Raw genomic sequence first — 22196 nt, 5'->3', positions numbered from 1 at the left:
TCCTGTCCCCCACCAGCATCCCCGTGCTCAGGGGTTTGCCCTGGGGCACACTTTGTGCTGCATGAGCTGAGAGCAGACCTGGAGGGACAGAGCCGTGCTTGGAGATGGCAGCAGAGGTCCTGTGCCGGGGCTGGGAGCTGGAGCCCTGCAGGAGGAGCAGCTGGAGCAGCCGGCGGTGGCACAGAGCGGCCGGGGCGGCACCGGGCTGTGAAGCTGCCCCTGGCTTGGCACCGTGAGCAGAGCCCCAGCAGAGCCCCACACTGCCCTGGTGTGGGGTTCACCTCCAGCCACCCCCAGCAGAGCCCCACACTGCCCTGGTGTGGGGTTCACCCCCAGGAGAGCCCCACACTGCCCTGGTGTGGGGTTCACCTCCAGCAGAGCCCCACACTGCCCTGGCGTGGGGTTCACCCCCTGCCACACCCTCCAGAGCCCCACACTGCCCTGGTGTGGGGTTCACCCCCAGCCACTCCCAGCCATGGGACAGCACAAGTGACCAGAGGCCCTGGACGAGGTGAGTGGAGAAGGGCAAAGAGCTCAAGGTGCCAAAGCCAGAAGAGTGTGGGCAAGCACCCAGGGCACTGCAGTGGCCAGGAATGCCACGAATGGGACTGGACTTTCCTCTGGCTCTGGATAACAGCTGAAGAGCTGCTGCTGCCTCTGCCCTGGCCATGGATTGGTGTGTGGTGCAAATCCCAGCGATACGCTGACATCTTCCTCGCCACAGCAGGACACCCGGCCTTGGCTGGCCACCAGCCACCCCATGGGTGACCCATGGGCCCAGTGTGACCCATGGCCACGGATTCCCTGTTCTGCAGTGCCTGAGCAGCATGACAGTCCAGCACAGGCCCCTGGCAGGTGACAGGCTCCTCACACAGGTGGCACCAGAGCATGGCAGTGATCCCACTCGTCCCTGCAGGGTCACAGTCACCCCTCTGTTTATTGTGGTGAACAGCTGAGGAGTGCTGATCCTCACACACAGACATTTCAGCTGCACCTCACCGGGAGCACAGGGGATGTCAGCTGACAGCGTACAGAGCACGGTCCTGGAGCTCGAGTCACAATAACCAAGATTTACACAGACCATTGTGTTGTCTGAAGGTGTTCCTGGAAGTCTCCAGGAGCAGCTTTGCCATGACTTCATCCCACTTCCAGTGGACAGGAGGATGTGACCCACGGGAGGTGCCTTTGCCAAAGGTGACAGTGGAACGCTGACCCTGGGCTATCAGAGCTGGCCTTGATGGGCTGAGCAGAGCTGGACAGGACACCCAACAATGTGCAGGGTGTAAGGTGACCTCTTCCAGCATCTTGTGGTCCCAAATTTCATGGATCACCCCTCGTGGCCTGGCAAAATTTGGAAGGAGATGAAGGATGCAGCATCCTGGGCATCTGGTGGCGTCTGGGGCTTGATGGACCCTTCCTGCAGACAGCTCCGTGGAACAGAGAACTGAAATGGCTTTTCTGTGTCCCCCACAGCTGCAAAGGGCGGCTCCACAGCAGCACTCGGGGCTGTGCCCACCACAGCAGCCACTGGTGCATCCGTGGGAGAGGGAGATGCTGCTGCACCAAAGATGGGACAAGTGGGAGCCTGAGGTCCTGGTGCCACCTCTCCACGAGCAGCTCCTGCAGGAGGGGTGGCTGGGAGGCTCCGAGAGAGGAGAGGAGAGCCATGGGGACTGTTAAAGGTCTTTCTTGATGAACCCTCCCCATCTTCTCTGCACTTCCTCAAGGGAGGAGACGGGAGACTGAAGCACCCAAAAGATTTGCTGTATTTTTCTCTCTGGATGAGAAGGATGGGGCTGCTCATCACCAAGGATGGCATCAAGGCCAGGAGCCCTGGTCCTGTGGGCAGAGCTCCTGTAAAAGGGACTCCTTGTTTCTGCTGGAGCAGCTTTGCCTTTGTGGAGTTTTGTTCCCGCTCCCTGCACAATCCTGGTGACAGCCAAGGGGCTGGAGAAGGACAGTCCCCCATGGAGGTGAGAAGAGCCATGTTCTGGGCAAAATGGAAACGGAGCCAAAAGCCCTTCCTTCCTTCTGGGGTTCCCACAGCCTTTTGGACTCTGGTTGGGTTTTGTGTTAGGACGGATGGCGCCGGCTGGGTGCCCACCCCTGTGGCTGCAGAGATGTGCTCTGTCCCCATTGCTGCCTCGATAATTCCCAAACTTTTCCAAGATGCTGTGCTGGCACAGAAATCCTGCAGCACTGGAGAAGCCCGGGGGGTTCCTACCTAGAGAACACCAGGATTTGGCAGCTCTCACCTGCTTTGGGACGTCCTGGTGTGAGGCAGACCCTGAGCCCTCCTGGCCACGGGGGAAGCCCTCGGGGCACTGGGTCTGTGCTGCTGGGTTTGGGGTCTGGCTCTGAGCGCCGGGGCTGTGCACAGCACCCACACTCTGCAGGTGAGTTTGGGGGAGATGGAGGCCAGGGCAGGGCAGGCAGCTCCGGGATGCCAGCAGGGCACGGGGAGAGCTCAGCAAAGCCAGGGGGTGGCTGATGGGCGCAGCCCCCTGGCCTTTGATCACACCCCAGGACAGCGATGGGCTCTGGGGGGGCCAGGGGTGCTCTGTCCGTGGGGCCAGTGCCGTGCCAGGGATGCTGGTGGCACCCTGGGCTGCCCCTGCTCATCCCTGTCCCCGTGCCCTTCTCCCGCCGCCGGGAGCAGCCCTTTCATCTCGTGGGGAGGTACAAATGGAGCTGTCAGATGCCATCAGCCCCGCGATATGACAGGTTGTGGGGCCGGGGCCCCTCGAACAGAGCAGCCTTGTCTGTCAGAGCCGCCTGACACTCCCCATAATGGCCAGATGGATGAGACTCTGAAAGTAGGGCCCGGCGCGTTTTCAACTCTATTTTGGGTGAAAACACTTCTTGAAAGATCTTGAAAGGAGCTGGCAGTTTAGTAGTTCAAATGATTAATGAGCACTGGCTCTGGCGGGTGGATTTCTCGCGCTGTGCCAGCAGCTGGGCTGCTCCAGCGGGCCAAGACACGCCGCGCTCCCCCCGAGCCCCCCTGGCTTTCCCGGAAATGACACCAACGCGACAGGCCCTGCATATGGAAAAAGTTAAATATAAATTACTGCTGAAAGAGGCCTCGCTGAGCGGAGTTAGTTAAAGATGTTTATGGATTCAGAAACACGGGCCTGCATATGTATTTAGGGATGACAAATGTGATTCAATAAGTCAGGAATTTCTCCGTGGGCTGAGGCGGGACCCGCGCGGCGCGGGCGCTGCTCTGGGCTCTCCAGCTCAGTGCCATAAATCCTGCAGACAGGCTCCTTGTTCCTTCCCTGGCTGCTTGGGGTTGATTTTCGCCTTTTCCCTGGATCAGACCAAGTCACAGAAGATGTTGTGTTTGGGATGTGACAGCCCTGCTCCCTCCACGGGTGTCCCCTGGGGCCGGTCTCAGTGCTTGGGAAAACTCGCTGGAGGCTCCATGGGATCACTGGGAACTGCACCATCCACACCACCCCCAGTGCCAGGCACATCCCTGTCCCCGAGCTCTCCATCCCCTCTGAGCTGCTCCAGAGCAGTCAGGACTGTCAGCAGATGATTAACGAGCGACAGCTCCAGAACTGCTCGGTGGCAGCTTTGGGGTTTGAGCCCCTGCTTGATGAGCTCAGCCCTGATCCTGCAGCCCCTTCACGTGGGCAGCTGGGGAGGTCTCACAGAGCCTGGTGAGCCCCCACCCAACCCAGCCCCTGTTCCTGCTGCTCTGGGGGTGCACATGGGAACCACAACAAACCGAAGCAGGAAACCCCTGAACTGAGCTCCAGCTGCTGTGGTGGGGGCCCAGGAGGGCTGCCAGGTCATGGCAGAGATGCCAGGGCTGCCAGGTCATGGCAGGGGTGCCAGGGCTGCCAGGTCATGGCAGGGGTGCCAGGGCTGCCAGGTCATGGCAGGGGTGCCAGGAATGCCAGGGCTGCCAGGTCATGGCAGGGGTGCCAGGGCTGCCAGGTCATGGCAGGGGTGCCAGGGATGCCAGTTCATGGCAGGGATGCCAGGGATGCCAGTTCATGGCAGGGATGCTAGATTTGGGGTGATAACCCCCAGCAAACCTGCAGCAATGGGCAGTGCAGGAACCACCCCCTTGGCTCCCCTCATCCCACACCTCTGTGAGGCTCAGAGGGAAATGCCTTTCGGGGGGTCAGCACCCGGCCAGGCCTTGGACCCACATCCACATTCCTTTGTCCTGATTTTATTCGTTAGCAACATTTGGCCTGGATATGGAGACAGCTAATGAGGGACGGAGTTTATTGCAGTTTGATTTTTCTGTTAAAACAATACAATAAAATAAATGCACTTGGAAATCTGGTCTGTGTTTGTACGTAGGAGATTTATGGTTCTGAAGGCTTCCAGAGAGACGCAGCCTTTCATTCCCTTCCTTATTGGAACAGATCATGTTGCAGAGTTTAAAGGCCTCTGGAGCTGTGATTTATTTGAAGGGAGAAATAAGGGAAATCCAACTATCTGTTCCCTGGCTCGGATCATCCAGTAACTCCCAGCCAAGGGGACGGATCTGCACCTCCTCCATGGATTTTTGATTTTTTTTTCCCTCCTGTCGCTTACATTATCCCGCTCTAAATATATCACCAGAGCAGGGATGACTCCTGACCTGGGCTTCAGCACCTCGCTGAGGTTTCCCCAGCCCTTCCCAGAATCCCACTAATAAATCTCCCAGAGCCCTCCCCGAGCTCCTCCACACCACTGATGGACCTGCGTGGGGCCAGCTGCTGCCTTGATCCAGATCTGAGGCAAAGGAGAGGATCTTAGGGTAATCTCTGGAATCAGGTGATAAATTCATCTCACCTGTTCCTGCTCCCCTCCCTTGCTGCTCTCCCAGGCAGAGAAGAGCACAGCAGCTTAGAACCAGGTCAGGAATTGTGCCTGAAAACCTTTTCCATGAACTTGGAATCTCCCCAGGATGATGCAGCTTCCACATTCCAGCAGGACTGCGCTCCAGGCTGGGGCTGCCACAGCCGTCTCCCTCCCACCCCCATGGATGGAAACTGTTTTTCCCTTCTCTGAGGTTTCCTGCTGCCCAGGGATGAAGCACCTGGATGGCTCCTGCTGCTGTGATGCAGCCCATCCCATCCCAGTTATCCCAGTGGATCCCAGCAGCAGGAGCAAGGTGAGATCATTCCCTGAGCCTAAAGCAGATGTTTTTGAAGCATTTGATGTTTACAGACCGGAGCTTCGTGGGTTCTGGTGCGACTCCTGCTTCTCCCAGGTATCTCTTGGACTTTTGGGAATGATGAGAGTTGGTCCCATCAGCACCATCCATTCTTTGCTGTACTCATGGGAGGAGAATTCCCTTCTCCACCGTCACCATCTCACTGCAGGACAGGGAAGGAGCGACCGAGGTTTCCAGCTGGGGAGGGGTCCTGGCTCTGGTGGCCACTCTTCTCCTGTCCCAGCCCCATCCCAGCTCCTCCAGCCCGTGTTTTTGGTGGGTTATTCCCTCCCTCTGTGCACAGACGGGCTCTGTTTGCCATTAGCTTCCCCCCTCTGCCCCAGGAGCCGATCCCAGCACTAATTCTCACGCATGTTTCGGGTAAATCTACTTTCTTTCCCGGGATGAATTGTGGTTTCCAAGCACCATTAATCATTTCCCTTTAGAAAACAGCACTGGGGGGCTGGAAACACATTGCTCCTTTATTTACTGGGGGATGACCTGGCACGCTGGCACCCAGCCACGGGGCTGGCGCCTGCGGGACGACAAGGGGAGCGCAGAGAAGCCTCGGGGAGAGCTCCCCTCCTGTGCTGGGAACCAGCTCCCAGCGGGGTCACCTCCCCAGGACAGAGCCCCAGCTCCTGCTCAGGGGCTCACGGAGCGAGGGGACGGTGATGGAGAGGAAAACGCTGGGAATGCCACGTGCTGTAAGGCTTTCCCAACAGCCTCCTCCCAGAGGGGCTGTTCCCTGGGAACTCGGTTGTCCCACGGCGAGGGCAGGAATGTCTCCCCGCTCTCCACCAGTCCCACACGCCTCTCCCGAGGGAATGTGGGTCCAGGACCCTCAGCTCATGGCTTTGAGTGGGCCCAAGGCACAGGAAGCCCCCCTGCCCCGCCAGCCGTGGGGAGGGGGCACGGCAAGCACGTGTGAGCGGTTCCTCCTCCCAGCCCTGGAGTGTCAGGGGATGATTAATGGCCAGCGCCACGGAGCTGCCTGGGCTGCCAAGGGCTGCATTGTTAGAGCTGACACAGAACGAGCCCGGACAGACTCCAACACAATCCTGCCCCGTGATCGGCAAATAACGTTGGATGGACGGAATTCGGGAAGTGTTCCCCCCACACAGCCCCTCTCCCACCCCCTTCCCTTCCCTGCCACAGCCAGAGCAGCAACGGGGCCAGACGAGCACCCTGAGCCCCCCAGCTCCTGCCAGGGACTTCCCTTGCTGGGCTCCGCTGCTCAGGGACAGCTGGGACAGGATGGGATGGGATGGGATGGGATGGGATGGGATGGGATGGGATGGGATGGGATCCATGGGATGGGATGGGATGGGATGGGATGGGATCCATGGGATGGGATGGGATGGGATGGGATCCATGGGATGGGATCCATGGGATGGGATCCATGGGATGGGATGGGATCCATGGGATGGGATCCATGGGATGGGATAGGATCCATGGGATGGGATGGGATCCATGGGATGGGATCCATGGGGTGGGATCCATGGGATGGGATCCATGGGGTGGGATGGGATGGGATGGGATCCATGGGATGGGATCCATGGGATGGGATGGGATCCATGGGATGGGATCCATGGGGTGGGATGGGATGGGAGGGGACGGGACAGGACGGGATGGGATCCATGGAATGGGATGGGATAATGGGATGGGATGGGACAGGACGGGATGGGGATTGGGATGGGATGGGACGGGATGGGGATAGGAATGGGGATAGGAAAGGGGATAGGAATGGGGATAGGAATGGGGATAGGAATGGGGATAGGAATGGGGATAGGAATGGGATGGAAATGGAGATGGAGGCAGAATGTAGGATGGGGTTGGAGACGGGATAGAAACAGATGGAGATGGGAGTGGGGTTGGGGCAGGACTGGCAGGCAGAGTTTTCCACCCCACCGCTCCAGCTGCACAGGTAACCTTAAACGCCAAAGCAGGAGCAGGGGGACAGAGTTTTTCCAGCCTTATTCCCAGCTGTCAGGCAGTGATTAATGGCCAACAGCCTCGGAATTGCCTTTATTGCCAGCCCGGCATTGTTACTTGTGACAGCTAATGAGGGCAGACAGACTCCACACTGTGCCTTGTGCCGGCCCTGCTGGACCCTCCCTGCACCCTGCAGGGACAGAGCTGGGCACTGCCCACCCGGGGCTGCCCACGGGATCCCATCCCTGAGCATAGAGATCCCATCCCTGCGATGGGATCCCATCCCTGCCCATGGGATCCCATCCCTGCCCACAGGATCCCATCCCTGCCCACAGGATCCCATCCCTGCCCACGGGATCCCATCCCTGAGCACAGAGATCCCATCCCTGCCCACAGGATCCCATCCCTGCCCACAGGATCCCATCCCTGAGCATAGAGATCCCATCCCTGAGCATAGAGATCCCATCCCTGAGCATAGAGATCCCATCCCTGAGCATAGAGATCCCATCCCTGCCCACAGGATCCCATCCCTGAGCATAGAGATCCCATCCCTGAGCATAAAGATCCCATCCCTGCCCACAGGATCCCATCCCTGAGCATAGAGATCCCATCCCTGCCCAGGGGATCCCATCCCTGAGCATAAAGATCCCATCCCTGCCCACAGGATCCCATCCCTGAGCATAGAGATCCCATCCCTGCCCACAGGATCCCATCCCTGCCCACAGGATCCCATCCCTGCCCACAGGATCCCATCCCTGCCCATGGGATCCCATCCCTTTTTCACAGGGATCCCATCCCTGCCCACAGGATCCCATCCCTGCCCACAGGATCCCATCCCTGCCCACAGGATCCCATCCCTGCCCTCATCCCGACCCAGGCTATGCTGGGATCCCATCCCAGCTCGGTCCCCGCGTGTCTGGAGCCACGAGCACACAGAGATCCCCAAAGTGGCTCACTGAACTCCACAGAAAACCCCGCAGGATATTTTTACAGGGGCAGGGGGATGAGGTGGGAATGAAGAAGCTGGAGAGAACTGGGTGTAATAAACCATTTATTCTTACAAAAAGCCCTGTTAAAACCCCATGCGCTGCAGCACAGACACCGCTGAACGTTCCTGGCCTCCAGTCCAGCAGTAATGATTTTTTTTGGCTTTTTTTCTTTTTTTTTTTTTCTAGGATTATTACAAATAATATTTACCTTTGTGCTGGTTCACATCTTGATGCTGTTAAACACGTGGCCACAGCTGGTTTCCCGCTCAGGGCAGTGATATAGTGCCGGTGTTATGAAGCAAAACCTCTCCTGCGAGCCAGAACACCCCACATTTAAAAACCTATTACTTTTCAATATTCCATGGATGCATTTTGCTCCAGCTCAGAGCAATTTCCTAGTTTACCCTTATTAAACTGAGAGGGGCTGAGCAGAGGCTTGTGATTTATGAAACACATACTAGATTCATTAAAACCTTTAAAGATTTAATACATTTTATCAAGGCCTTAAATCTGGGCAAACGCCTTTAAAAAAACACCAACTACAGGGTGTTTTTCATCTCTGGCGCCCTTTTGCGCTTATTTAAGAGCTGTAAAATTTGGATTGACAAATATCGTGGATATTTCATTCCTTATTCCTAAATGGCACCGAACCCTCCTGACAGGGTTGTTATATATAACCTCGGAGATCTATCACGAGTAAAGATCAAATCATTCTCCTTTATTGACATTTTACACATCTCTCCCATGGTTTTTGAGTCCCTTTCCAGGGTTGCAGAGTTGGATAATTCTGGGTTTTCTGGCCCATCCCATTTCTGGGATTGCACAGACAGTGAAAGGGGATCCGTGAGGGGGCGATGCTGGGGGAGGTCAGTGAGGAGATAAAAATGGTGTGGCTGATAAAAATAATGGAAAGTGAGGGGATTTAGGCTGATCTGATCCTGAGTCAGATCTCCAGGAGAATTCGGACAAGGCTGTCAGGGCCAGGCTGGGATTGTTGGGGTGTCTGTGCAGGGCCCGGGGTTGGACTGGACGGGCCTGGGGGCTGAGGAACCTCTGTGGGAAATGTGGAAATGTCCCGGGCTGGACGGCGTGAGGCTCGATGCCCCCTCCGACATTTACCATTCTATGCTGTGACCCCTCCGCGCCGCTGTCCCGCTCTGTCCCCCCGGTGTGTGCGGGGAGCGGGCCCGGGGGGCTCAGCAGGGATCGCGCTGTGGGCGGGGCCGGGTCTCGAACCAGCGACCCCCGGCGCCACATTCCCCGCTCCTCCATCGCCCTCTGGCGGCGGCGGCGCGGGCGCGCGGTGATGACGTCAGTGGCGCGCCGCCGGTGCCGCCGCTGGTGCCGGGCATGGCCCAGCTCGGCGCCATCGCCGCCCTCGCCCTCGGCGTCGCGGCCGCTGCGCTCCTCTCGGCCGTGCACAAGATCGACGAGGGGCACATCGGCGTCTACTACCGGTGAGACGGGCCCGGCGGGGTCCCCTGCGTGAAGGGAGCCGGGTCCCGGCCGGCTGCCGCCACCGTTCACGGTTCCCTCTCTGTCTCTCTCCCGTTCCTTCCGCAGCGGCGGCGCCTTGCTGACCTCCACCAGCGGGCCCGGCTTCCACCTCATGCTGCCCTTCATCACGTCCTACAAGTCAGTGCAGGTGCTGCTGGGCCCGGGCCCGGACGGGGCGGGCGCGGGGGAGCCCCGGGGCTCACACGGGACTGGGCCCGGTACCGGCGAGGGGCTCACACGGGGCTGGGGCTGGTACCGGTGAGGGTCTGGGCCCGGTACCGGCGAGGGGCTTACACGGGGCTGGGCCCGGTACCGGCGAGGGGCTCACACGGGGCTGGGCCCGGTACCGGCGAGGGGCTCACACGGGGCCGTGCCCGGTACCGGCGAGGGGCTCACACGGGGCCGTGCCCGTGCCCGGTACCGGCGAGGGGCCGGGGCCGTGCCCGGTACCGGAGAGGGGCTCACACGGGGCCGTGCCCGTGCCCGGTACCGGCGAGGGGCCGGGGCCGTGCCCGGTACCGGAGAGGGGCTCACAGGGGGCCGGGGCCGGGCCCGGTACCGGCGAGGGGCTCACACGGGGCTGGGCCCGGTACCGGCGAGGGGCTCACACGGGGCTGTGCCCGTGCCCGGTACCGACGAGGGGCGGCTCTCGGGACGCTCCCGCTGAGCCCTGAGCGAGGGAGCGAGCTCGGCTTTGGAGGGTCCCGGGGACGTGGCTGTGCCCGGATTTGTGCCGGGGAAATCTCTCTCCTAAAGCTCTTTCCTCCAACCCCCTGCAGACCACGCTGCAGACGGACGAGGTGAAGAATGTCCCGTGTGGCACCAGGTGAGATGCTGAGCTCTGAGCCCCTTCCCAGCCCTCAACCCCAGCTGGAAGCTCCTCAGGGACTGAATTTCCTGAGCCCCCAAACTGGGGGCACTGGGAGGCTCTGCAGGGCCTCCAGGACAATGAGGCTGTGCCCCCAGCCCGGGCACTGTGGGGTTTGGGGGGGGCTGGGGTGGGTCCCACACCAGGGGAGAGTCCCCTTGGGCCACTCAGCCTCCAGCAAACATCATTTTCTGTTTTCTCCCTTTGCAGTGGGGGAGTGATGATTTATTTCGACAGGATCGAGGTGGTGAATTTCCTCATCCAGAGTGCGGGTGAGTCGAGTTCTGGCCACACCCTGGGGCTGGGGCTGCACTGACAGAGGGTGCAGAGGCTGCACTGACAGGGGGTGCAGAGGCTGGGGCTGCACTGACAGGGGGTGCAGAGGCTGAGGCTGCACTGACAGGGGGTGCAGAGGCTGGGGCTGTGCTGACAGGGGGTGCAGAGGCTGGGGCTGTGCTGACAGGGGGTGCAGAGGCTGAGGCTGCACTGACAGGGGGTGCAGAGGCTGGGGCTGCACTGACAGGGGGTGCAGAGGCTGGGGCTGTGCTGTGCTGACAGGGGGTGCAGAGGCTGGGGCTGTGCTGACAGGGGGTGCAGAGGCTGGGGCTGCACTGACAGGGGGTGCAGAGGCTGGGGCTGTGCTGTGCTGACAGGGGGTGCAGAGGCTGGGGCTGTGCTGACAGGGGGTGCAGAGGCTGGGGCTGCACTGACAGGGGGTGCAGAGGCTGTGCTGCACTGACAGGGGGTGCAGAGGCTGGGGCTGTGCTGTGCTGACAGGGGGTGCAGAGGCTGGGGCTGTGCTGACAGGGGGTGCAGAGGCTGGGGCTGTGCTGACAGGGGGTGCAGAGGCTGGGGCTGCACTGACAGGGGGTGCAGAGGCTGGGGCTGTGCTGACAGGGGGTGCAGAGGCTGGGGCTGTGCTGACAGGGGGTGCAGAGGCTGAGGCTGCACTGACAGGGGGTGCAGAGGCTGGGGCTGTGCTGCACTGACAGGGGGTGCAGAGGCTGGGGCTGTGCTGACAGGGGGTGTAGAGGCTGGGGCTGTGCTGACAGGGGGTGCAGAGGCTGAGGCTGCGCTGACAGGGGGTGCAGAGGCTGGGGCTGTGCTGACAGGGGGTGCAGAGGCTGGGGCTGCACTGACAGGGGGTGCAGAGGCTGGGGCTGTGCTGACAGGGGGTGCAGAGGCTGGGGCTGCACTGACAGAGGGTGCAGAGGCTGGGGCTGTGCTGACAGGGGGTGCAGAGGCTGGGGCTGTGCTGACAGGGGGTGCAGAGGCTGAGGCTGCACTGACAGGGGGTGCAGAGGCTGGGGCTGTGTTTGGTTGGGAGCCAGGCTGTCCCACAGGTGTGCCCCAGGCTCCTCTGGCACCTCTGACCCCGCTCTCCCAGGAATTTGGGGTGGTTTTTGCTCCTTGTTTTTATCAGCTGCATTATCCCAGCCCCCTGAGCTTTGTGCAGCAGAGATTGGAGCCACAGGGTGAGCAGGGGGAGCTGAGGGGCTGTGAGCAAAGGCTCTCCTGCAGCCCAGCAAGAACCACCTGGGCAGCCTCTTCCCAAATCCTTTGGTTTTTAGCGTTGGAGTGGTTGGCTCAGTGGGGAGTTTGTGTGTGTGTGTGTTTGTTTGTGTGTGTGTTTATGTGTGTGTGTGTGTTTATGTGTGTGTGTGTGTTTATGTGTGTGTGTGTGTGTTGTGTGTGTGTGTGTTTGTTTGTGTGTGTGCAGCCCCAGCACAGCCTGAGGCCTGGGGCTGCCTCAGACCCTTCTGTTCACAGAGCAGGGGACAGATATTGGTGAAAGTGCCACAAATAGAGAAAATAGAGCTGCCCTGACCAGGGGGTTTGAGGGCAAGGGGGTGTCCCTCATTTCACAGCTCCTGCGCTGGCACTGAGCTCCAGGGTTTCCCTGGGAGTGCTCAGCCTCCTTTCCCTGCTCCATCCTCGTGCTCTCTCCTCTCCCAGTGTACGACATCGTCAAGAACTACACAGCTGACTACGACAAGGCTCTCATCTTCAACAAGATCCACCACGAGCTGAACCAGTTCTGCAGTGTCCACACGCTGCAGGAGGTTTACATCGAGCTGTTTGGTGAGCTGCCCCTGGGACTGGTGCTTCTGAGGGTTCTCCCCGTGGCCTGTTGATGCAGAACCCCCAACCAAAGGTTTTTATCCATGAATCCCGTGCTGGCTCTGCTTGGAGCCAGGGTTGTTAGCCAGCTGCCATCGCTTATCCCTGTTATCTTTTGGAGCTGAGTGCTTCAATATGTTGTAACAATAAACTCCAACCCCAGCCCTGCCAGTAGCCTCCCTTTAGGGAAGGAAGCAGGAATTCTGTGGCGTTCTCTGTGTGTGCAGCAGCTGTGATGGATTGAATCAGTCACAGGATTGTCTAATCCAGATGGAAAAGCCAGGCTGTGGCTCTCTGCTGTTACACAAAGTGAGCAAGCACTCTGTGGCCAGAGGTTTGATGAGCTCTGGGCCGTGGTAGCCACAAAGCAGGAGCCTGCTGCCCTTCCCAACGGGAAACCAGGGACACCCAGGGCAGGAGAGGCTGAGGAAAAGCTGTGGTTTCTCAGTGGAATTGGCCCCGTGGCTGCCAGTGCTGAGTGTTTTGTTTCTGGCTCGGCACTGACAGGAAATCCTCCTGGCCTTGCAGCACTCGGCAGCGCTGGCTGTGGGCACGGAGCTGCTGGGGATGGTTTGGGGGCCCAGCAGGACAGGGTTTGTGCCTGAGAGATCATGGGGTGTCTGCAGACTCCTGTCCTCTCCTCAGCCTGGGCTTTCCAAGGAGCCTGGCTTCCCCTTCCACACGAGCTGCAGGCCTGGGCTGGGATCTTCCCAGTTCCTGCTGGTTCCTGGCCGATGGAGGCTCCAGATGTCGGCAGCTGCTGGTGACAGCTGCTTGAAACGGGCTGAAAGCTCCTGCTCTGCACAGGAGGAACTTGTACAAACTCCCCTGGAACCCCTGGTCTGAGCTGGCTGGGGCTCTGCAGTGGGGCACAGCCCCTCTGAGCGGCCTCACGTCACCCTCTGCCCCCACATCTGCCAGCAGGTGCAGGGAATTGATAACAGCTGCTTCCCAAACTCTGCCTGGCCTTCATTAGGAGCCTGAGTTCCAGATAGGAAACTGGGACCAAAGCAAACAGTCCAGGAGTGCGATGTGATCCCTCTTAAGGCCGTTCCAGTTTGATTTTCCCTCTGCACTTCCCAGCAGGCCCCAGCTGGAAGCACTGCCCTCCTTGGAGCTTTCATCAGAGCAGGGTTTTAGGTTGTATTTCCTTTTAAAATCCTCAGCTACGCTGGAGTTCTGGGACTCTTTGAGCCAGGAGACATTACTGATGATTTTTGCAGCCTGTTAAAGTAACTGATGCTGCCATTTCCCATTTCTGCCTTTCCATTTGCTTTCTGTCCTGCTGGCACAGGTGCAGGTCAGACTCAGTCAGGATTTACCTCCTCACTTCAGGATCTGGTTGGGAAGTTCATTGGGAAACGGGTTGGAGCTCAGATTCCTTGTTGTAAAGATGCTGTATCTGGCTCAGGAAGATTCCAGACTGCAGGTTTGGGGAAACTGGAGGGTTTCTCTTCATGCCTGCCACATTCCTGTGGTGTGTCCCAGGGTTGGTGCTGGGAGAGGTGGGAACCTGCCTTGGGGTCAGCCCAGCACTTCCACATCCAAGAATAAGGAATGTGAGCAATCCCAGCTCGCTCTGGGTGCTGACAGCAAACTATCTCGAGGGATGTTTCATTCCCTTTTCTTTTTTCCTCAATCAGATCAAATTGATGAAAACCTTAAACTGGCCTTGCAGCAAGACCTAACCACGATGGCCCCTGGATTAATTATACAGGTAATCAGGGTTTGATTGAGGTACTGAAGGGGGAGATTGTGAAGAGGGGAAGGGACTAAAAGGAAACAACGAACTGAGATTTGTTTAGGAAATCACTTTACAACACATTTAACCTGAGGAGTGAGAGCAGTGTCCTTCCTGTCCCCTCACAGTTCTGATGTGTTGAGTTTCTCCTGGAGTTACTCTGGCTGCTGGTTTGTCCAGGTTACAATCTCCTGTCGTGTCAGGAGACCTTTCAGTGCTGTTTCTCTGTGGGGTTTGGGCACAGTTTGTGCAGCTCTGGTGGCAGAGGACGCCCCAAGTGCCACCCACTGTCCCCTGCAGCTCCAGGGGCCACTTGGCTGCTGGCCCACGTCCTCTTGTGTGTCTCTCTGTGCAGGCAGTTCGAGTTACAAAGCCAAACATCCCTGAAGCGATCCGGAGGAATTACGAGCTCATGTAAGTGCCTGTGTGCTCCCAGAAGGATCCAGAAGGGTGGATTGACTCGGGATCAGGGGGATCCTGGTGCCCTCAGCTTCATGCTGCCCCTCAGGAAGGGCCTGGGGAGGAGCAGCACTGAGCCCTGGCTGGGCTGGCACTTGGAACCCTTGAGCACAGGAAGGATTTGCCCTGGGGCTCCTTCCCCTGGGCACTGGCCCTGCCTTCCAGAGCCCTCCTGGAGCAGTGGCACAGGGATGGATTTCACCACTAATCCTCTTGTTTGACTGGGATGGAGAAACTGTTGATTCAACAAGCTGAAGACTTGCAAAGCTTTGAAATAACTTTCTTTGACAGCACTTGAAGTGCTGATCCCTGTGCAGTGCCCTGAGGCAGCCCCTGCTCCCTGAGCACTCTGCCAGCAGTTTGGTCAGCCAGGACAGGATCCCTCTCATCCATTCTGCTTCCCCAGCACTGCATTTCACCTTTTGGGCTTGTGGTAAATCCTGTGTGGTGTGGCCATGGCAGGAAGCCCCAGATCAGCCCGTGTTCCTTTGCCATAAACACAGCAGAACTTGTTGAGAGAGTCTCAGTTCCAGGGTCTCTTTCCTGACTGGGAGCAGGAGCAGAGCTTTTATTTATGTTCACACTTTAAAACTTCATTAATGTAAGTAAAAACCAGTAGGATAGAAAAGGCACCAGGGCAGCCTGCAGGGACTGTGTCACAGGGACTCACTGGAAAATCTTCCTGCTATGGAGGGGAGGAAAGAATGCTTTGATTTAAGCAAAAAGCTCCGTGCAGGTACCTGCCCTGCCACTGCTGATCCTTCCTGCCCTGGACATGTGCTGGGAGGAGGGAAGAGCCAGCAGCTCGCTCTGGGGATGTGGTGTGAGTCCCACAGCAGTGAGCTCCTGTTTTTAACTGGTTTTTCCTGCTCCCCAGGGAGAGTGAGAAGACAAAGCTGCTGATTGCAGCACAGAAGCAGAAGGTGGTGGAGAAGGAGGCAGAGACGGAGAGGAAGAAAGCCCTGATCGGTCTGTGTGGCTGGGCTGGGACAGGGAACTGGGGGGACTGCAGCAAAGAGACCCCAGGGAGGGAGGGAGGGAGGGATGCACCTGCTTCACTCTGGGACCTTCTCTGATCTGAAACTTCCCCAGAGAAACTCAGGAGTTTTTCAGCTGAGTTCCAGCTTTGTTTTCTGTGGGCTGGAAGTTCTTCCCACCATTTATTTCCACCTGAAGTGAGTGATCAGTGAGGATTTTCCAGGGTGAGGCTGCTTCTGGTGTTAGGAAGAGGTGTGATGACAGTGTGGGCGTGTTCCTGTTTTCATTTCAGAGGCAGAAAAGATTGCACAAGTTGCAGAAATAACGTATGGACAGAAAGTGATGGAAAAGGAAACAGAGAAGCGAATTTCAGAGATTGAAGGTGAGTGGGGGTGGGCTCTCCAGTAAGTAAATCCTGAAGCAGGTCACCAAGGAGTTCTTCAGGTGTGTGTTGGCTCTTCTTCAGTCCAGGCTGACATTCACAGGGGTGAAGTTCCTGACCAGTGGCAGGAATGGGAATTTCTTCACTGGCTGTGCTTCTTGAAACTCCCTTTCTCCAGGTGATCTTCGTAGGAGTTTGAACTTGAGGAGATGTTCCCTCACCCATCTGATAAAATGTTTTTCTCAGAGAAACTCCATGGCGTGGAGAGGCCTCTGCAATTGCAGCTCAGGAATGGCCAGGCCTTTTTTCCCCTTGCATTCATTAGAGGCCCTGAGAAGCTTTGCAGAAGCCACTGAGGAGCCAATTAAGAGTTTTACAGATCAGCAGCTTCTCATTAAGAAGTTCTTTGCAGAAATACAGTGGGGTTTATTTCTTATAACTGTGTCAGCAGGTGTCAGCTCTCAGTCTGGGTCTGTGCTGGCAGAGGATTCCTGGTGACTCTGACTGGGACCAGCCTCTCCTTTTAGCCAAGAAAGGAAGTTTTGGGCCAGGCCCTCCAGCTGTTTACGGGATCTTTGAGTGCAGCAGCTCCCAGGGCTCCCTGCTAGGGGAAGTAAACAAATGGTTTATCCAGCTATGCTGCTCTCAGCCCCAGACTGACGTGGTGCAGTTGTGTGGCTCCTTGCCTTAGGAGATGGGCCTGAGGATTCCACTCACTTTATCTTCAATGTGCTGGCCTGGCACCCATCATTTTCACTGGATGGATGCAGAGGAGTGCAGCACAGAAAGGGGAAGTGTTCCTTTCCCTAAGTGTCTCTGCCAGGAGTCAGGAATTTCAGTATCCACAGAATCAGAGCCTTGGAGCAGTTGTTGACACAGCAGAGAAAAGTTCTGTGCAAGGGGCAGAGCTGTAAAGGTTAAAATCCCCTGCTCTGCATGCCAGAACCTTCATCTGCATATCCCAAATCCATCTGGGAATCACATCCACAGGCACAGACCTCATCTGCGGGGTCTGCTGGGCTGGGCAGAGGCTGTGGGTAAATCCCATGTCTGCAGGAGAGCAGTTGCTGCATTTCAGCACCAGAGTCAGTCCTGGCTCGAGAAGAAAGGCTGAGCTCGGCCCACGTGATGGGGATAATCAAACCCTGATGTTTGTGAAGTTCTTTGAGCTCTGGAGTTGCAGATGGAATTTGTTCCTTAATGCTCTCGTCCTGCAGCCATTTAGCTGTAAATTGAGCTCCCATTTCTGGGTTTCCCATTTTGCTCCCTCTTCCCTTGGCTGTACCCTGTGCAGTTTAGATGTGGCTCCGGCCACTTTCTGAGGAGTTAGCAGCTGCCAACGGTGCTGACATGGCTGGAAATAAAAACGTGACTCAGAACATGTGTTTGTTCCAGATGCTGCATTTCTTGCCCGAGAGAAGGCCAGAGCTGATGCTGAGTGTTACACTGCAATGAAGGTGGCCGAGGCCAACAAGGTACTGTGCTTTCCTTTGTGGTGCCTCAGAGCAGGGCCCCTGGCACCAGGCTCTAGGGAAATACTCAGCAGGAGAGCAGGCAGTGATCGTTGTTCTGCTCAAAAAGCAAAACAAGGCCATCTCCTATCAGCAGAGCTTTCATCTGAAACAATTAGTCAGCAATTAGATCCTTATTTGAAAGGTCATTTAGTTCTCTGGACAGATCAGTGCAAATGTGAAATCTCTGCTCTGCCAGGTGCTCACAGGACAGTGGCTCTCTGTGAAATATCACTTCCAGTGCTGCCCTTTCACACTGTTCTGATGAGAAATGTGCTTTCATTCTCATTTCATGTCTCAAGCTGGCAGGCAGTGGGAGCAGGGAGATCTCCAGGGTGACAGGCAGGGGTAGAATAAACCACAGTGTGGGGGAAGAACAAATGGAGCTGATCTCAGACACCCTGGAAGAGCCTCCGTATTGCAAAAGTAAAAACAACTAAAAACCCAACCTGGGAGCAGAAAAATGACATGGATAGAATTTCCAGGTGTGTTCCTGCCTGCAGCAAGTTCCCAGGACGTCCCAGCAGGAGGTTTCAGCTCTGTGGTGATCAGTGAGAAGGGGCAGAGGGCTGGGCTGTTTGTGCACAGGCTTTGTGCCAGTTGTTCCCTCCTCTCTGGTACAATATCATTATCCTGAAGGAATGAGCTCCTGTCACCCAGAGGCACTTGTGGATCTGCTCCCTGGAAAAGAGCCAGGGATATTTCCCTCCTCAGTAGCTCTCCTTGCAAGGGCTGCAGTGAGTGATGTGCTCTTGAGCATCTCCATCACATTTGGACTGAGCGTTTCCCCAGCTGCTCCCATCACTTTCCATTCTGCCATTTGGTCCCTGGGATGCAGAGCTGCACTCCTGCAGCAGAGCCTGGCTCTGGGCACTCCGTGTTTTCCCTGGGGAGGGCTGGCCGTGCCTGCTGGGCTTGTGGAGAGTGTGTTCCTTGTGTGCCTTTTCCCAGAGCCGAGCTCTTGTGACCCGTTCTCTCTCTCTCTCTCTCTCTGCAGCTCAAGTTAACTCCCGAGTACTTGCAGCTGATGAAGTACAAGGCAATCGCAGCCAACAGCAAGATCTACTTTGGCAAAGATATTCCCAACATGTTCATGGACTCTGCAGGGAGCCAGACCAAATCTGCAGAGGGACTGGCAGAAGGAATCCAAGAGGAGGATGGGGCAGGAGCCAGCGAGGACACAAAGCTACTTCATAACATCAACTGAAGAGAAAGATTTCTATTCGTTTTATATCAAAAAGTCATGAACTGGGAAATTCCTTTTCGTTTTCCCCCTTTCCTGTGCTGAAAGAGATGCATCAGATTTAATCCTTTCAATCTTTTGTATGACAATTAGACACAAGGACTTTGGTATTTATGGGGTGGGTTTTCTGGTCATTTCTAAGCTCCAGATGTGTTCTGTAGCTGCATCTCCCCAGCTCTTGGTCACCCAGACCAAGGATTTGGGAGAGGCTGTTGGGGCTATCAGCTGGATGGGAACCTAATTTGGGATTGAGGTGGTTCATAGCAGTTGCAGGTAAAGAAATGTTGAGATTCTGGAGGGAGGGGAATTGCTGCTACAACTTGTTTTGGGGTTTTTTTCTTACTGAAAATTCCAAGTACTTCATTTCAATCCCCTCTGAAAATAAGGTGCTAGATTTTGTACACTACAAGTGGCTGCTGGAGGCTGGGGCCAGGGGCAGGTGGCTGCTGAGCCCACATGAGGTGACCCCGTGAGGGACAGAGGCTCAGCTGGAATCCTGCAGGTTCCCACTCACAGGGGGATCGAAGCCTTAGACCACGTCATGCAGAGAGTGACCCCAGCTCCTCATTTTCTGTGTCCTAACTCTGCTTTGTTTTCCATTTGTCATGCTTTTGTAGGGCACAGGAGAGTTTTGTCAGCAGTTCAGCTGCTGGGGAGGGCATGGGCAGCATCCTGGGGTGCAGAGCTGGGTGTGATTTTCAGTGAAATGATGGAAATTGTCATAGAAAACCAGGGGGGAAAGAGTTTTTGTCTCAGGGACCCTGACTTTACAAAAGGCCTTGCTGACGAGGAGCTGCTGGAGTGACCAGCCAGTTTTTCAGCTTTTTATCTGCTCTGTGGGAGCAGCTGGATCTCTGTGTTTACAGTGTCTGACTAGAAAAAGGACCTTCAGGTGAGCAGAACTGAGCTGTGGGGCTGGATGGACCTCATGGAAGGAAGATTTTGTACTGGCCAAGGACAAACCATGATCCTGAAAGGTCTCAGGGCAGAGAAGAGCAGCTCTTCCTGACCTACCCAAAGATGGATTCCCCTTTTTCTCTCAGAACAATGTCCCAGAATGTCCCTTCCCCTCCAGAGAGCCCATCAGTTCCTCATATCCCAGATCCAAGGAGGGAACAGGGCTTTGTTTTCCACACGTGCAAAATTTGAGGATAAAAGTTCAGGCCTAGAGAGAACATTTTTTTCCCCCTACCTAATCCATCTGCATTGGGCAGCAGAGCCTGGTGATGAATTGCTGATATAATTTGAGGCCAGTATCCTCTTCTGAGATGATGCCAGGGACCAGCCTGGTGCATTCACAGGCTCCTGCCACAAATTGTTGCTCCCCAGTAGCCCTGGTCTCACCCTTCAGTGTTAAAACCTTCATCAATCTGTGTTCCTCTGAGAGAGCTCGGATGAATCTCAGCTGCTGGCTCCAGGGTTTTTACAGCAGTTTTCCCTGTTCATGCTTGAAAATGCAAAATAGAAATTAACATCAGTTTCTGCTGGAGAAAAGTCCCCTCCTGTTTGTATTTCTTGGAAAATAGGAGCTAAGGGAAATCCCATCTCCAGACCTGCAGCAGTGACCAACACCCCAGGGAGGCTGTGATATTCCTGGCTCATAAATAGATCTGTGCAGGCAGATTAGAACGGAACAGCAGAAGTAGCCACGAGGATGAGCTCATTTGAGATTGTTCTGTGTTCATGCTTGAGGTTTCCATCAGAAACTAACACCTCCTTTTACACAAGTATTTTTCACTAATGAAAGGACCCAACTAAGCCAAAGTGGTATTATCAAGGCTTTTTTTTAATGTGTGGTTTCACAGCAAGAGAATAGCTTGGGATAAAAAGCTCTTAATGATTTTTTTTTTTTAATTAAAACTCTTGACTGCTAAAGTATTAGTGTAATTTTGTCCAATTGTACTGAGAGTAAAAAAGCAAAAACAAAGTTGAGTGAATCAGTCTTCACAAGCTGAAATCCATCGTGTCTTCATTCAGGTTTCTTCACTCTAAAATGTCCTGAATTTTCCAGAGTGGATCCATCTCTCCATGTAAACCTTTATTCCCTCTGTCTCTTTAACAGGCAAGCTGTACTATTCCTATAATCTTGACATGAAGATCTGAAAAAATCTGAAAAAAGATCTTTAAACCCACCCTAGAGCAAAGGGAGCAGAGGTTTGTGGCACTGCTGATACCTGGGAGCACGGAAGTGCTCTGCCAGCGCAGTCCTTGATCTTCTTATCTACTGAACTCAAAGCTTTTTATTTTGGTATTTGCTATGACAATAAAATGGCCTCAATTTTAGAACATTCCCATTTTAATGTTGGGGTTTGTGGCTGAGGTTTAATATGGGCTGTGGATGTGTTGGCAGGGGTTTAACGGGGAAGGGCGAGGCTGGGAGCAGGGAGCTGTGGGAGCTGTGGGGAGCTGTGGGAGCTGTGGGAGCTGTGGGGAGCTGTGGGAGCTGTGGGAGCTGTGGGGAGCTGTGGGAGCTGTGGGAGCTGTGGGAGCTGTGGGAGCTGTGAGGAGCTGTGGGGCTCTGTGGGGAGCTGTGGGGATCTGTGGGGAGCTGTGGGGATCTGTGAGGAGCTGTGGGGATCTGTGGGGAGCTGTGGGGAGCTGTGGGGAGCCGTGGGGAGCTGTGGGATCTGTGGGGATCTGTGGGGAGCTGTGGGAGCTGTGAGGAGCTGTGGGGATCTGTGGGGAGCTGTGGGAGCTGTGGGGAGCTGTGGGAGCTGTGGGGAGCTGGAGAGCTGTGGGAGCTGTGAGGAGCTGTGGGGATCTGTGGGGAGCTGTGGGGAGCTGTGAGGAGCTGTGGGAGCTGTGGGGAGCTGTGAGGAGCTGTGGGGAGCTGTGGGGAGCTGTGGGAGCTGTGGGGAGCTGTGGGAGCTGTGGGGAGCTGTGGGAGCTGTGGGAGCTGTGGGGAGCTGTGGGAGCTGTGGGAGCTGTGGGGAGCTGTGGGGAGCTGTGGGGAGCTGTGGGAGATGTGGGGATCTGTGGGGAGCTCTGGGATCTGTGGGGAGCTGTGGGAGCTGTGGGGAGCTGGAGAGCTGTGGGGATCTGTGAGGAGCTGTGGGGAGCTGTGGGGAGCTGTGGGGATCTGTGAGGAGCTGTGAGGAGCTGTGGGAGCTGTGGGGAGCAGCTGTGCCCCCGCGTCTGCCAGCGAGGAGGGGGAAAGGCTCCGTGTCCAGGGAATCCTCTGTCTGTCTGTCCAAGGAATCTTCTCCTGTCTGTCTGTCTGTCTGTCTGAGGAATCTTCTGTCTGTCTGTCTGTCTGTCTGTCTGTCCAAGGAATCTTCTGTCTGTCTGTCTGAGGAATCCTGTGTCTG

General features: G+C 56.3%; 2 protein-coding genes across 2 annotated transcripts; one reads left to right on the top strand and one right to left on the bottom strand.

The window, feature by feature from the left end:
* Window positions 1–27: 27 nt before the first annotated feature.
* Window positions 28–1141, bottom strand: LOC131589688 (uncharacterized). The gene is made up of 2 exons (XM_058859397.1): window positions 458–1141; window positions 28–369 (listed from the first exon to the last, which is right to left on the bottom strand). The coding sequence occupies exons 1-2, from the start codon at window positions 1139–1141 to the stop codon at window positions 28–30; spliced, it is 1026 nt and encodes a 341-aa protein (XP_058715380.1).
* Window positions 1142–9385: 8244 nt separating this feature from the next.
* ERLIN2 (ER lipid raft associated 2) lies at window positions 9386–21176 on the top strand. The gene is made up of 11 exons (XM_058859263.1): window positions 9386–9545; window positions 9652–9733; window positions 10365–10411; window positions 10664–10725; window positions 12410–12535; window positions 14218–14291; window positions 14671–14729; window positions 15652–15743; window positions 16045–16134; window positions 17530–17609; window positions 18643–21176. The coding sequence occupies exons 1-11, from the start codon at window positions 9439–9441 to the stop codon at window positions 18850–18852; spliced, it is 1029 nt and encodes a 342-aa protein (XP_058715246.1). The 5' UTR covers window positions 9386–9438; the 3' UTR covers window positions 18853–21176.
* The last annotated feature ends 1020 nt before the right edge of the window (window positions 21177–22196 follow it).

This window comes from Poecile atricapillus, chromosome 29 (genome assembly GCF_030490865.1).
Source record: "Poecile atricapillus isolate bPoeAtr1 chromosome 29, bPoeAtr1.hap1, whole genome shotgun sequence".
Taxonomy (NCBI): Eukaryota; Metazoa; Chordata; class Aves; order Passeriformes; family Paridae; genus Poecile; species Poecile atricapillus.
The sequence above is the reverse complement of the archived record's forward strand: the minus strand, read 5'-3'. Positions and strand labels throughout refer to the sequence as shown.